This window comes from Mauremys reevesii, linkage group 8 (genome assembly GCF_016161935.1).
Source record: "Mauremys reevesii isolate NIE-2019 linkage group 8, ASM1616193v1, whole genome shotgun sequence".
Lineage (NCBI taxonomy): Eukaryota > Metazoa > Chordata > Testudines > Geoemydidae > Mauremys > Mauremys reevesii.
In genome coordinates, this window is record NC_052630.1 from 20304947 (window position 1) to 20318154 (window position 13208).

The 13208-nt window shown below is 48.6% G+C and overlaps 1 protein-coding gene across 12 annotated transcripts in view; it reads right to left on the reverse strand.

Annotated features, from left to right (window-relative positions):
• Positions 1-13208, reverse strand: part of SH3PXD2B (SH3 and PX domains 2B) — a 130101-nt gene that overhangs the window by 12754 nt on the left and 104139 nt on the right. For 11 of the 12 annotated variants that reach the window (XM_039485402.1, XM_039485401.1, XM_039485404.1 and 8 more), the window contains 3 exons: positions 12550-12585; positions 2735-2869; positions 946-1050 (listed from right to left, as the gene is read on the reverse strand). In XM_039485402.1, coding sequence (XP_039341336.1) covers positions 946-1050; positions 2735-2869; positions 12550-12585 — 276 coding nt within the window. The remainder of the gene's footprint in view (positions 1-945; positions 1051-2734; positions 2870-12549; positions 12586-13208) is intronic. The other variant, XM_039485400.1, reaches the window with a different exon arrangement.

The window sequence follows — 13208 nt, forward strand, 5'->3', positions numbered from 1 at the left end:
CAAGGCAGCGGAAAAAGTCTCTATAGCGTCCACCTTGACCCCATCCACTGGTGTACAAGTCCCCAAGAGTCCGACGGCGGCCAACATGCCTGGGCAGAGACCAGTATCTCCAAGGGACTGGGAGGAGCACGTCAGGGAAGCAGGAGAGGGACAAAAGAGGACGTAAGGAGGCAGCACCAGACCTTATATTCTCACCCGTAGGCAGAAGACAGGGATGACACCATGGAGCTGTCAGATTGTACTCATCTGGGTTTCGGGTCATGGATCCCACTCCCAGGCTGTGGAGTAAACCTGACTATGGACCTAAATTAAGCCCAGACTTGGAGCTCCAGTTCCTAGAGAGATCAGGATGTGCTGCATGGGAGCATGGGGCACTTCCGAGTTATCTTAAATAAAGCTTGTACTCATGTTATTCCAACCGCATGTGCCACTGTATTCTCCTTTCTCCTGCCTACCCCACACAACACTCTAATAAGGGGAAGGCCGTAGCTCATGTGAAATAGGAGAGGAGAGAAGAGGCAAGCCCCGCAGAGGCCCTGATGTTCTTACTAATAGCAAGTGAACAGCTACACAGATAAGGGGATCCAAATTAGGGCTTGTGGCTCGGCTCCCCCAAGGTTGCAGGACTGGGTGTTTTGGGGAGGTGGTACACACAGCCCCTTTTGCGGCAGAAGGGGAGGAGCAGGCCACTCATTCAAACCCATCAGCATCCAACTGCTCTGCCAGTGGCACTAGAGCAGCTGGCTGCAGTTCTCATCTTGACTGCTGGTGGGAAGACAGGGAGATTAAGACCATGCCTTGTTAAATGACTCGATCCAAGGTCACTTGTGGGTTCGTTGCCCTGGGCTCCATCCCACTAAATGGAAAAGGTCTAAGTAGCCCAGGAAGTCCCCATGCACACTGGGATAGAGTGGTGGATCAGTTCTTCTCAAACTGGCTTCTTACCTTCTTCGGGCTGCATTGAGAATTCATCCTGGACACCATCCTGAGCTTCCAGGCACGTAGCCGGGACCCAGCCTTGCTCATCAGATGTGCTCACAAACCACCAGCCTGAAATAAGCAGCAGACCTTTTAGCTGCGGGCATCCATTTTAACCTGCACCCACAACCACCAGCTGACAACTGTTCTCCCCAACCAGTCAGGAGTCCGCTCAACCACGCTCCTTGCCTGGTCTGTATGCAACAGGCTGGAAAGTGGGTCTACACCTGGGTGAACCCACAGCAACAGGGCAAACGGCTGCATGAGCAGCACGGACCACCTTACAGGGATTTACAGTTTGAAGGGAAAGTGGTCAGGCTTTAAAAGACCACAGTTCCTCCCCATGTGTCGCTAGGAGCAGCAAAGATTCTTAAAATGGAATGGACTTTAACATCTAATTTACTTTTCTTCTTTATACTGTTTTTTTCCCCTGCACTTCCCTCATATTATTATCCAAGCCCAGCCTAATTAGCAGAGATGAATGAATTTGGCTGCAAATAAAAAAAAAATACTCCACTGGCTCCCACCACTTGTGCAGTCATGAAAACAGCCAATTTTAAAGACTATCTGTGGAAAGCAAATTCAGAACTCAAACATGAATATTCTCACTGGAAACCTAACTATCCAGAGGTCACAAACAGGACCGTGTGTCCAATCAAAATGAATCAACCCCATTCCATTATCAAATACACAAGCCATTTGTTGAGAGAATAATCTAAAACATTATTTGTAAAAACAAATCTGTGAAGGACAGGAAAATTGAAGGAAACATCAGCAGTTGCTCATGTACAATCTGCTAACAGAAAAAGTAGGGCTGAAATCTAGTGTGTTGTATTGTGTTTTGTGTGTGTGATGCATATATATATTTGACTCTGATAATTAGTTTAACTTTTGCTGCAATGTCATCTTCCTGGTTCTCAAAAATTAGGAGCTAATACAATTAATCTTCTTGTGTTTGGGTTTCCAGAATGTTAAAATTCAAAGCAAAAGCTATTTTCAGATTTCTTTGTTAAATCCATGAAGTAATTTCTATTACGTCTGTAAGCTAATTCTCTTTTTAAAGAAATCCCTAAAACTGGGCCTAAACCACTCACATAGTCCCTTCCAAATAATTAAGTATGTGCTTCACTTGAAGCATGTCAGTTATTCTGTTGACTTCAGTGAAGCTCCCTCTGTGCTGAAGTGCCTTGCTGCACTGGCGTTTCATTCTCCATTCCACCCCTGTCCTTTTCAGCTGAGGTCACCAACAAGGGGGCCATCTCGGGGGGTGATTTTTGTCATGTGGACACACGGGCCAAGATATCTGGAAACAGGAGCCTAAAGTTAGGCTCTTAAATCCAGACTTAGGCTCCTAAATAAGTGGCTCAAATTTCAGATGTGCTGGGCACCCACAAGACCAACAGAGGTCAACAGAATCTGCTGGGTGCTCAGCACTGTGGATAACCTGGCCCATAATTTAGGGGCCTATATCTTGACTATGTCCACTAGGAACAGCCATTTCACACAGGCCCCCGGCAGCCTTCAGATGGCAACACTAGCAGTCACTGCCGATGTGGGCAAACTGAGAGGACAGCCTTAGGAGACCCCTTGGAGATGTCCAGAGGCCAGCTGGCTCAAGGTATTTTTATTTCCATGACGACACTCTAGGGCTATCACCCACTGTGCTGGGGACCCTGCTCTGCTAGGGATGAGGTTGATTCAAAACCATTCTTTAAGGCCACGTGTCTGGGTCCACAGACACTTGGGCTCTCCTTACCTGATTCATTCTTCTCAATGATATCCACCACCTGACCCACGCACAAGCTGATCTCAGAGCTCTCCTGCTTCTGGTAATCTGCCACCACCACATACTGCTCCAGGACCATGGGATCTACTGATGCCAAGTCACCGCCTACATGTGGGGAACAAAACACAATCTGTGCACCCAGTCACCAGTGGCTCACGACAGCACATATCAGCAATCTGCTCCATGGCCACTGCTGGCCTGCAAGAAGCTACAGGAGCAGGGCATCATTTGGACCCCAGCGTGAGAAAGGTGAATCAAACAGAGCGAAAAGGAGGAAAAAATGAGTGGCCAGGTGAGATCAGTGCAGCCAGGTGAGGCCTCTTAACCTGCTTCCCACCTCCTGCCTGCACTCCAGAGGTGCACAAGCATTCCCACCACCATAGATGCAAACAGCTGCCTGGTCTCCTCTGGTAGTGACGTCATTTCAGGAAAAACCAAGGGAGGCTTTAACTAGTGCATGGATTTTTGATGGACAGGAGAACTGGTTCCAATAAACTGAGAATCACCCTGAACCTCAACCCAAACTTCTTGGAAGTTGGGCAAAGCTTAAGAGAACAAAGTAACTTAAAAATCTGGTTTTTTTCTCACTGCTGCTGCCCGTCCTGGTTCCAAGCAGAAATGCCAAAATACCCCAAGAGAGGCTGTTCTGATGGGGCGTCCTGTATAGTTCTGCATAACTACAGGCCAAGATTTTGGAGGGCCAAGTTGAAACATACCCTAAAAGGCTCAACTTTCAGAAAGTGCTGAGCATCTGCCCTCTGAAAATCAGGGCCCTTTACAGTGCCTCAGTTTGGTTACCCAAACTCACAACTCACTTTTAAAAGTCTTGACCTAGGGGTTTGCACATAGCAGCTTCACGAGCATCCACAGGACAAAACAGACCCTCCCATTCCTTTGCCTTACTGCCTAACCCTATATACTTCAGAGACTGCCTCATGTCTCTCCCCATTAAAGTCCCTCCGCAGATTCATTCTCGTGGTTTGCTTTTCACAACTAGTCTCCATTGCCAAGTCCTGCCCTCTGCCTGCAGTAGATTCTTATTTAAAATACACATAAATAACCAAAGACAATGCAAGGAAGGCAACTCACTGACAGAGAAAAAGAAAGGGGGAAAAAGTATTCCCCCTCCTCTATGTCTCACTCTGCCCATTCCCACCCACCTCCTTTCCCATTGCCTCCCCTTGTGATGTCATGAGTGAGTAGCTGTCTCATTTACGGCCTGATCTAGTCAGCCCTCTATGCACCTAAATGCCAAAGGACTCACTCATTGAAGGCTTACAGGATCGGTCCTTTACATCAGAAACTTCATGGGCAGGGAGGGACTCTGTTGTCTTGTACGTTTGTAAAACACCATGCACTTCTGTGGTTCAAATGAAAATCAACCTGAGGCTTAGTGCCTTTCAACTCTCCATGCTGGACAGGGAAAACGCAGCCAAATGTGATCGGAATGTGTAGGGAGCTTAAGGCCTGCAGGAGAGTTTGCACTATGCCCTGCACATTGTTAGCCAGTATGCCCTGCACATTGTTGCACCCTGCGGCAGGGTCTCTGCTGCTGTCCTTCATGGCCTTTGGCCAAGGTAAAATATGTGGAGTTATTTCCTGTGGTAACTACATCTGGCACTACAGGAGCTCTGAGTTTGCACTTCTGGAGGATGAAACTTAAGCAAACAGGGATTTTTAAAAACCCCAAGAATTCAGCTGGCCTTGCAGTTTAACATGTGCCTGCTTGCTCATGTTCCAAAGCATCTTCCTGCTCTGCTGGACATGGGACAAGTACAGACAGGATAGAGAGAGAGCAGAATGCTCACCATGGTAAGAAGAGTCCTGCCAGCTACAGAATGGAATATTAACACAAGTTACAACCAAAAGAACTAAAACCAAAATCCATCATCCCCACTCCCTGCAGAAAGACAAAGGCAGAAAAGTTTTGGTCTTGCTCAGAATATTCTCAGCCTCTAGGGGGCAGTATAAACTAAGATGCGTTGAGTCTGTCCAGCAGATGGCGGCTGGAATGCATCATGTGAGGAAAAAAATGTAACTAGAATTGGCAAGAGAGTGCAAAGCTATATTGATTTTTTAAACACTTCTCATTTATTAAAATGCTCTGGATACAGATCCACTGCCATTGCTTGGTATTTATTTCCAGTGCAGCTCTCCTTCTGCGGAACGTGCGTATGGTGCAAATCAGCTGCATTTTGGAAATGGAGTTCTACTAACTCAGTTTGTCCTTATATATCATAAAATTCTACCCACATAAATGGCGCAGCTGTTTGCCTATATGTTATCTGAGTGAAGACAGTTCTAACGAGTAAGACACTGTGGTAGGGAGAACTGAAAAAAAAGGAGCCAAGCTAGGAGTTCCTGAATGCTACTCCTGGTTCTGCCAGAGACTCATTTTGCAGCCTCAGGCAAATAATTTAGCCTCTCTCTGTCTCAGCTTCCCACCTGTAAGATAATACTTCCTATCTCTCTGGGATGTGGTGAGGATTAATTAATATTTGCCAAGTGCTCTAGGAATTGGAACTGTGCGACTTAAGTGTTGTTTATTATAGCTGGAGTGTTGCTAAAAGCAAGGGTCTTGTCAAAGAATTTAGATCGAGCTGGCTGAGGGGCTTTGCATATATTCCAGCTATTCTCCTCAAGTCTCAGATGAAAGACCCCTCCAGAGCAGGGCCGGCTCCAGGTACTAGCTGAGCAAGCTGGTGCTTGGGGCGGCAGATTCTACGGGGCGGCTTCCGCCCAATCCTAGGGCAGCACAGATGCTTTTTTTTTTTTTGTGGTTTGCTGCTCTGGCCGCCCTGTAGGGGGCGGAGGAGGGGCACGCCCTGCAGCACAGGGAGTCCCCTGCATCCTGGCTCCGGCCGCCCTGTAGGGTTTTTTGTTTTGTTTTTTCCCCTGCTTTGCCAGCTGTGCCGTTATCCCGCCCCCGCTTTGCTGCTCCTGCCAAGGCGTTTTTGTTTGGTCCCCGCACCCTTTGCCACGCCGCAGTGTTTTTTTTCACTTGCTTTGCCGCTCCAGCCATGCCGGGTTTTTTTTGTTCCTCCTCCCCCCCCCCCCGCTTTACCGCTCCAGCTGTGCTGCAGGTTTTTATTTTTTTTCGCCGCTTTGCCGTTCCAGCCGCGCCGCTTTTTTGTTCCCCCCACCCTGCTTTGCCGCTCTGGCTGCGCCGTTTCTCTTTTTTTTTTTTCCCCTGCTTTGCTGCTCCGGTGCCCTCCCCCTCCTTTTTTTTTTGCTTGGGGCAGCAAAAAAGCCAGAGCCGGTCCTGCTCCAGAGGCATAAATCCTAGCCGCCCATTGCCTCAGTAGAGTGGCTATGACATTACAAGGAGATAGGATGACCATCTGCAAATCTCAGCAGGTGTGTATCCCCATGAGGAAAAGGAATTCTGTAAGAAGTGAAGGTCATGATTAAGAGTATTGGGATGAAATGCCACAAAAATATTCAGGCTGCATATCAGGAAAAGGATCCTACTCCTGAGACCAGTTAGACTGGAATTACCTCCCAAGAGAAGTGATGGGAGACCCACCACTTGAGAAGTTTAAAACTGAACACAATAAACAGCAGGGAGAATACCCTCCAGGGAGAACATACTGTAGGGAACAATCCTGCGACAGCCAAAGCTGGAGGGCGAAGGTGGAGATGGCAGAGACCTATTAGGTCTAATCTATCCCAAAGTTTTGGGAGGCTATTATGATCACTAGGCAAGCAACTCCTCAGTGCCAGGTTCTTAACATGTAAAGCCTGCTCTGGGAAGCCACCGCTATAACAGAAGTTTAAATGGAAGATGTATTTTTAGGACAGTCCTTTCCGAAGGCACAAAAGGCAATTTTCCATGTGTCATACTATAAACAGCTATCTGCAGCGTTCCAGGTGTGCAGGGCAGTGCAGAGGTTCAGTTACAGTTAATTAGAGCTTACTCCATGTCAAAAATGGGAGGCAGTCGCCAGGATGAGTTAAAAATAACCCTCCAAAGTGAACTGAGTGTGCTTTGAGTTCTGGACCCATGTTCTCTCCTACTCTTATTGCTCCTTTGAAGGGTTCCTGCTTTACACTGAACAGAGGATTTACCTAGCCAATGAGGATGGGCACACAGGAGAGGGAAGGACACTGCTTCCCCAGACATGATTACATCCGTTGTTCTGGGGCTATTTGCAGCTTCAACAGGCAATTCTGGCACCAGCACCATACCTATTAAACCAGCAACAGAAAGCAGTAAACAGCTACTGGCGGAAGAGGTAGGAGTTAATTCCAGCAGCTCCTTCTCTTGGGGTAATTATCCACAACCACAAAAACACAATGTTGAGTTAACAATTAAATGGCCTGTTCATGACTAAGCTTGGGTCTCAGAAATAACCATGCAGCAGATCGATGGTTTAAGATGGGGTAGCAGTACCCAGAGGTGTATGCCTGGGGAGAAAGTTTAAGGTAAGTTCTTTGAAAAAGAACTGTGGGCCAAATAATTGTAACAAGGAATGAAGAGACCTTCCAAGTGCTGCATGAACAGCCTCCAACGCACCTACTGCCACAAGCATGTGGTCTAGTAAGGGGGTGCTCACTGGATCAACAGGCCCTGATCCAGAGCTCAATGAAGTCTTTGGATCAGGCTTGTAGTGCTGACGTTTAAAGATAAGGTAAGAGAATGAGTTCTATGGGAGATAAGTACAGCTCCTCTCGTCTGGGCCAGGCAGAAGCTGCCTCTTGTAAGGCACTGCCTGTTGCCTTCACCTAGCTCAAGTCCCAGCTATGTTCAGCTCAGGATGTAAACTCACGGCAAGCCAGCTACCAGCCTAGGGACTGCTAAATGAGTAGGTTCACTCCAGTGACAGGCCACCAATAACCAGACACAGCACCATTTACTGCAAAAGTGACAGTCAACCTCAAAAGCTGTGGCAGTTCAGTTCAGCTGCAAGTCTGGACATTTACCCCAACCCCTGAGGCTTGCCAATACAGGCGGGAAGTTTCATGAGAACAGGCTCGCTAGAGAGATTTCCAGCCCATCCCCATTGTGGCCCTGAGATGTCAGAACTGAGAACAGAACCTATCTCATGGTGTTTTGACACTTCCATTTCCAAACAGAAACAGGAAACAAAAAAGGCAAAATAGGCATTTTTGCTAAACCCTTTCACCTGCTCCCCTGCAAAAAACCTTTGACTTCACTTTGTGCAAATGTTATTTCATCAGTTCCACTGGTTCTCTGGCCTGTGTTATGCAGGTTAGACTAGATGGTCACAGGGGTCCCTTCTAACTTTAAATATCTCTGAGTCTATGAATGTCATGGTTATTGCAGTGGTGATTTCTTTCTGCTGTTATGCAGAGAACATGCTGAAGGGCAAGCCCCTCTTTGCTGCCCCTCTTATTTGTTCAGCAACTTCATCAGGGCTGGAAATGAGAAAAAAAAATCATATGGAATTGCCATTTATCAATAGTCTTGAAAGGTCTCCACTGTGGACATGCCAGGGCTTGGCTTGTTTTCCTTCTGCCGTCCTTTGTCTCTCTTGCCTATTGAGATGGAAGCTCTTCAGGCAGGAACTGTCTCTTCCTCTGTTCGTATAGCACCTAGCGCAATGGTGCCCTGATCCTGGTTGGGATCTCTAGGCAGTATCATAATACAACAACATGTAGTACAATCAGGGCTGGCTCCAGCATTTTTGCCGCCCCAAGCGTCAAAGAGAGAGGGGAAAAAAAAAAAAAAAAAGCCTGATTGAGCTGCCGCCGAAGAGGAACTGAGGCACTAAAGGACCCACCGCTGAATTGCTGCCGCGGACCCAGATGTGCCGCCCCAATGACGGACGGACTGCCACTCCTTTCTATTGGCCGCCCCAGGCACCTGCTTCCTTCGCTGGTGCCTGGAGCCAGCCCTGAGTACAATTAAAGAGACATGACCAGGTTAAGAATAATTTAAAAATAAAACCAACATCCAAACGTCCTTATCTATGTTACTAGCCCTTTGCTAATCTGCTAGACGAGTTCCACCGTGTTTATGTGCATGAGTGTGTGTATTTATATATATATATATATATATAAAATGTCAATTTCACTTTCCGACTCTCAAGCACTAGCCCAGTGCTGCAGTGTATGGGTTGTAAACACCTTACAGGTGAATGTGTATTTACTTAAATATTTTCTATTGGAAGCTTTAAAAAAAATAGTGTTGGGGGCAGGGGTTTGTAAAACAGTTTAAACACAAACAAATTAGTGACAAAATCAGACTTCGGAGTTCTCCTGTGCCCCCCATCATCTAGCCTGACCTCCAGAAGCACACCGGCCATCAAAACAGATTTTCAAAGGGGCTATAACAGGCTTGCACAACATGCGGCCCGTGTGGGCTCACTGTGCAGCCCGCGGGAGGTGAGTAGGCAAGCGGCGGGTGAGGGAGGGGGGCTGAAGAGGCGGGCGGGCAGTGGCAGGGGGTGAGGAGGCGAGCCAGGGGAGTGGGGGGCTGAGGAGGCGAGCGGGCGGGCAGTGGCGGGGGGTCAGGTGAGCTGGTGGCAGGGGAGGGGGCTGAGCGGGCGGGTGGGCAGTGGCAGGGGCTGAGTAGGCGAGCCGGGGTGGGGATGGGGCTGAGCAGGCGGGTGGGCAGTGGCAGGGGTGAGTAGGCGAGCCGGGGTGGGGTGGGGGGCTGAGGAGGCGAGGGGGAAGGCAGTGGCGGGGGTGAGTAGGCGAGCCAGGGGTGGGGGCTGAGGAGGCGGCGGGGGGGGGCAGTGGCAGAGGGGGCTGCGGAGGTGAGCGACGAGTCGATTGCTGACCTGTTCTACTGATCCGGTCTGGCTCCCATCCCCTCTCCAAGGGTTGCAGCTGCCTGGAGGTGCTGCCTTCCACGCCTTCCTCATTCACACCTCATTCATTCAACAGGGCAATTGATTACAAAGTTGGGGGAAGATCTTATTCTACTTCTAGCAAAGGGACATTTTTTGTTTACCTTAATTATACTACCTTAGGGGCCCGCTATAACGTATTACCAAGGGTCAATACCGCTGTTTTGGTGGGGCAGTGCTGGGGAAGGAGGGTTTGTTTCTGCGGGGCGGGCAGTGTGTGTGTGGGGGGAGTATTTCGGGGGGCTGGGTGGCACTGGGGAGGGTGTTGTGTTCTGGGAGGGCTTGGCGGCACTGGGGGGTGGGTTTGGCAGGGCCGGGGTGGGTTGACCCTCAGCTGTTTTCTTTGGAGTAATATGGCCCTCGCTGCTTTACGAGTTGTGCAGGCCTGGGCTATAATGTACAGTGCCCAACTCTCATTGACTTTTAATGGGAATTGAGCAACTCACTCCTTTCATTCTTCACCAAATAGGGTTGAGGGGATTTAGCACATTACCTACGGCCATTTAACAGCACATTTGTTTATATCCACAAAAATCCAGTTTATAAACATGGATCGTTCCTGCCAATGGCCCTGGAGTGATTGTTCTTCTTAATGTTACCTTAAAGGGCAAGTGACACCTCTTAACTATCCTCAGAGAAATATGCAATTGGAAAACAATTCTATCCCTAAGAATTTGTTACCAGCAGCTTGTTGTTAGTTCCTTAGGGACAATGTGCATTAAAGCAAAACCTTTGTTTCTTGCTGTGTGTGTGGAGTCAGGATCAGCATAGGAAAGGGATAAGCAGCAAGAGTGAATGGACCTGAGGAGCAGAGATCTTTAAAGTAATGATCCCTTAAAACAGAGACAAGGCAAGGGCCCATCCTCTGCTAGAAGATGTAAGGTATCAACAATGGTCTCTGAAAAGAATCTTGCCATGAGGCATCCCCAGGCCTTAAAGTCGCATTTACACAAGCATTTTCCCCTTGCTTGTTACAGAACATTACCTAGGAGCCCTCAGGCCTTGAGAACGGGAGTGGAATTATGTCCACATGGGTGCAGTCAGAGTTCTCCTGCTGTATCAGAGTTTGGCTGTGATCCAGCAGGTGCCACAACAAACAACCAATAGCTTCCCCTTCTGGTGCACAGCAAGTATAATTCAAGAGGTGAATGATGACTATAAAACCAATGCCTCTCTAATCCTTGCACCATAATGGCATTGCCTATAAACCTGCCCTGCTGGTGGGTTCACAGCAGCAGGTGGAGCAAATCTGCTAATGCAGCTAACTGAACAGCCTTTGGCAGCTCGGACAGACAGGGACTCTAAGGTGGCTGCTATGACTCTGCCCTCAGGGAATATTCAACCACAGAAACACTCCCCTGCACTCCCAGCCCCAACTCCAGATATTGTCCTCGACTCTCACTCGGTCCGGGAGACTAAGGGCATGTCTACAAAACAGCTGGAGGTGTAATTTCCAGCTTGGGTCGATGTACACACACTAGCTTTGAGTAAGCAAGTATGCTAAAATTATCTGCGTAGCCATGGCAGCATGGGTGGTGGCTCAGGCTAGCCACCTGAGTCCTGTGGACCAGATTGTACTTGGTGGCTAGCCCACTGCCACCATGGCTATGCTGCTATTTTTAGCACAGACTCTCAATCAAAGCTACCCAAGACCAAAAGGTTCCCCCTGCCCTGTCTGCGTGGGTTGGGGTGAAATAACAATATATTGATTCCATACTGCATACAAATACCCTCCCCTGCCACATTTTGCTGCCAGCTGCTCTCACTCAGTCCTATAAAAGGACTTTGTGAGACAGAGGCTCATCAATTTTACCTCAGCTTTAGCGAAAAAGCAAACCACAGTTTCAGCCTACACTTGTCCCCAACCACACCAGGGCATGTTCTGCGCCCTCTCACCTACCACTCAAAGGACCACCTAAGCTTACACCACAACCTTATGTTTCCGCCATCTAATCTCCGTGCAGACTTTGCTCATATCCCATTGTTTTGCCACAGGAGAATCAGCCAAGGCCTGACACTAAAGAGCAGTGGAAGGCTCCTGCAGTTGGCACCTGAGAGTTGTATAAGCCATGCTGTAGGGTCCAGTTTTAGACAGCTGCACCCAGTGGCAGTGAGAGCCAGAGAAAAGAGGAACCATCATCCATAGTGCTCTGCTATGTAGCTAAAATCCTAGTAAGCAATATACCAAACACCACCAAGGGCATGACGTGCCCCAAGAACAACGAAAACCCTGTGTTCTCAGGGGGCCACTGTTCTCTCTGTCATCACGTGGTAGGGCAATATTTGACTGGAGAGTTCTTAATAGTCCTCCAGAAGCTTTGTTCAGACCAACTGATGCTGGGAACTTTTTGAAAAGGCACAAGCTATAGGTGTACCAAGAGGCAGAAAAGGAGGATAAAGGAATGATAGACAACAGCACCAAAGCCCAGAATCAATGGTAGGTACCTGATGAGAAAGACACCATGAAGTCTTGTGTTGGAGGAATGCCCTTCAGAGCCAATGAGAACAGAGAAGATGGAGCTAAGACTTTGGGTGTGTGTACACAGCTCTGTCAACACATCCAATATATCAGATGCCCAGGCCAATTCTCCAGGAGCAGGGATTGACTGGCACCTGCAGCTCCACATTTCCAGCCCAAAACAAAGCTTCTGTCCTCTGCCTGAAGACCTTTAGGATAGTCCCTCCAATCTGCACAGACTGTACTGAGCTGCTCAGATCTAGTAGTCAGGGCTCAACAGGAGACTGTTGTACAGGCCTTTCCATCCTGAGTGGACAGTCACAAAACCCAATGGACGTTCTTTTCCCAGCCCCTCATCAATCCCTCAAGTCAACCAGCAACAAAACAGAGCTGCGGGGTGTGAGATAGCTTCTTGCAAGGGGCCCCTGATTTCCCCACACAGAAACAGCCGGTGTCACCCAGCGGAAAGGCAAAGCAAGAGCAAGGCCCAAGCGGGGAGTGGCTGTTACTACCTCTCTGAAGGAAAGAAGCCGTTCTCTGGATAAACCCTAATGAAGGAACAAAATGGTGGAGAAAGAAAGCATGAGGGAAGGGGGAAATAAACATGGAGGTGAAGGTGATGGTGGGAATGGTTAGCTCAACAACAAACAATCCTGTAGCCCTGAATAGGTGGAGAGCAATATGCTCCAGCTATTCCACTTCTGCCCTCCCAACTGCCACAGCACATCACTATGCTGAGGTCTGCAAGGGGGAATGGAAGAGGGTTGTTCCACTGTCCCCATGCCACCAGAGGATTCCCTCTGCCCCTTATATGTAGTACACTCTAGAAGGGCAGGGGAAGTCCATTATCTTTGGAGGCCCCTATATACCTGCAGGGACACCACACAGGAGGCAGAGAGGAGCCTAGAATTGGAGCTCACAATGGTTTGCAATGAAACACATTGATGGGCTGCCGGGAAATCAGCCTCCTGTTCACATTCATCCCTTGCTCAATCTATACAACCAGCATCTGGGGTGAAGCAGTAACCAAGTTAGAGAGCAGAGGAAGGAAAAGATCCAAGCAGAGAGGCTCGCTCCACTTCTGTGACTCCAGATGGAGCTCCTAAGATGATGACCGCCAACCTCTCTCCCACCACCACTTATTGGTGCTGCAGCTGATCAATGGATGTGT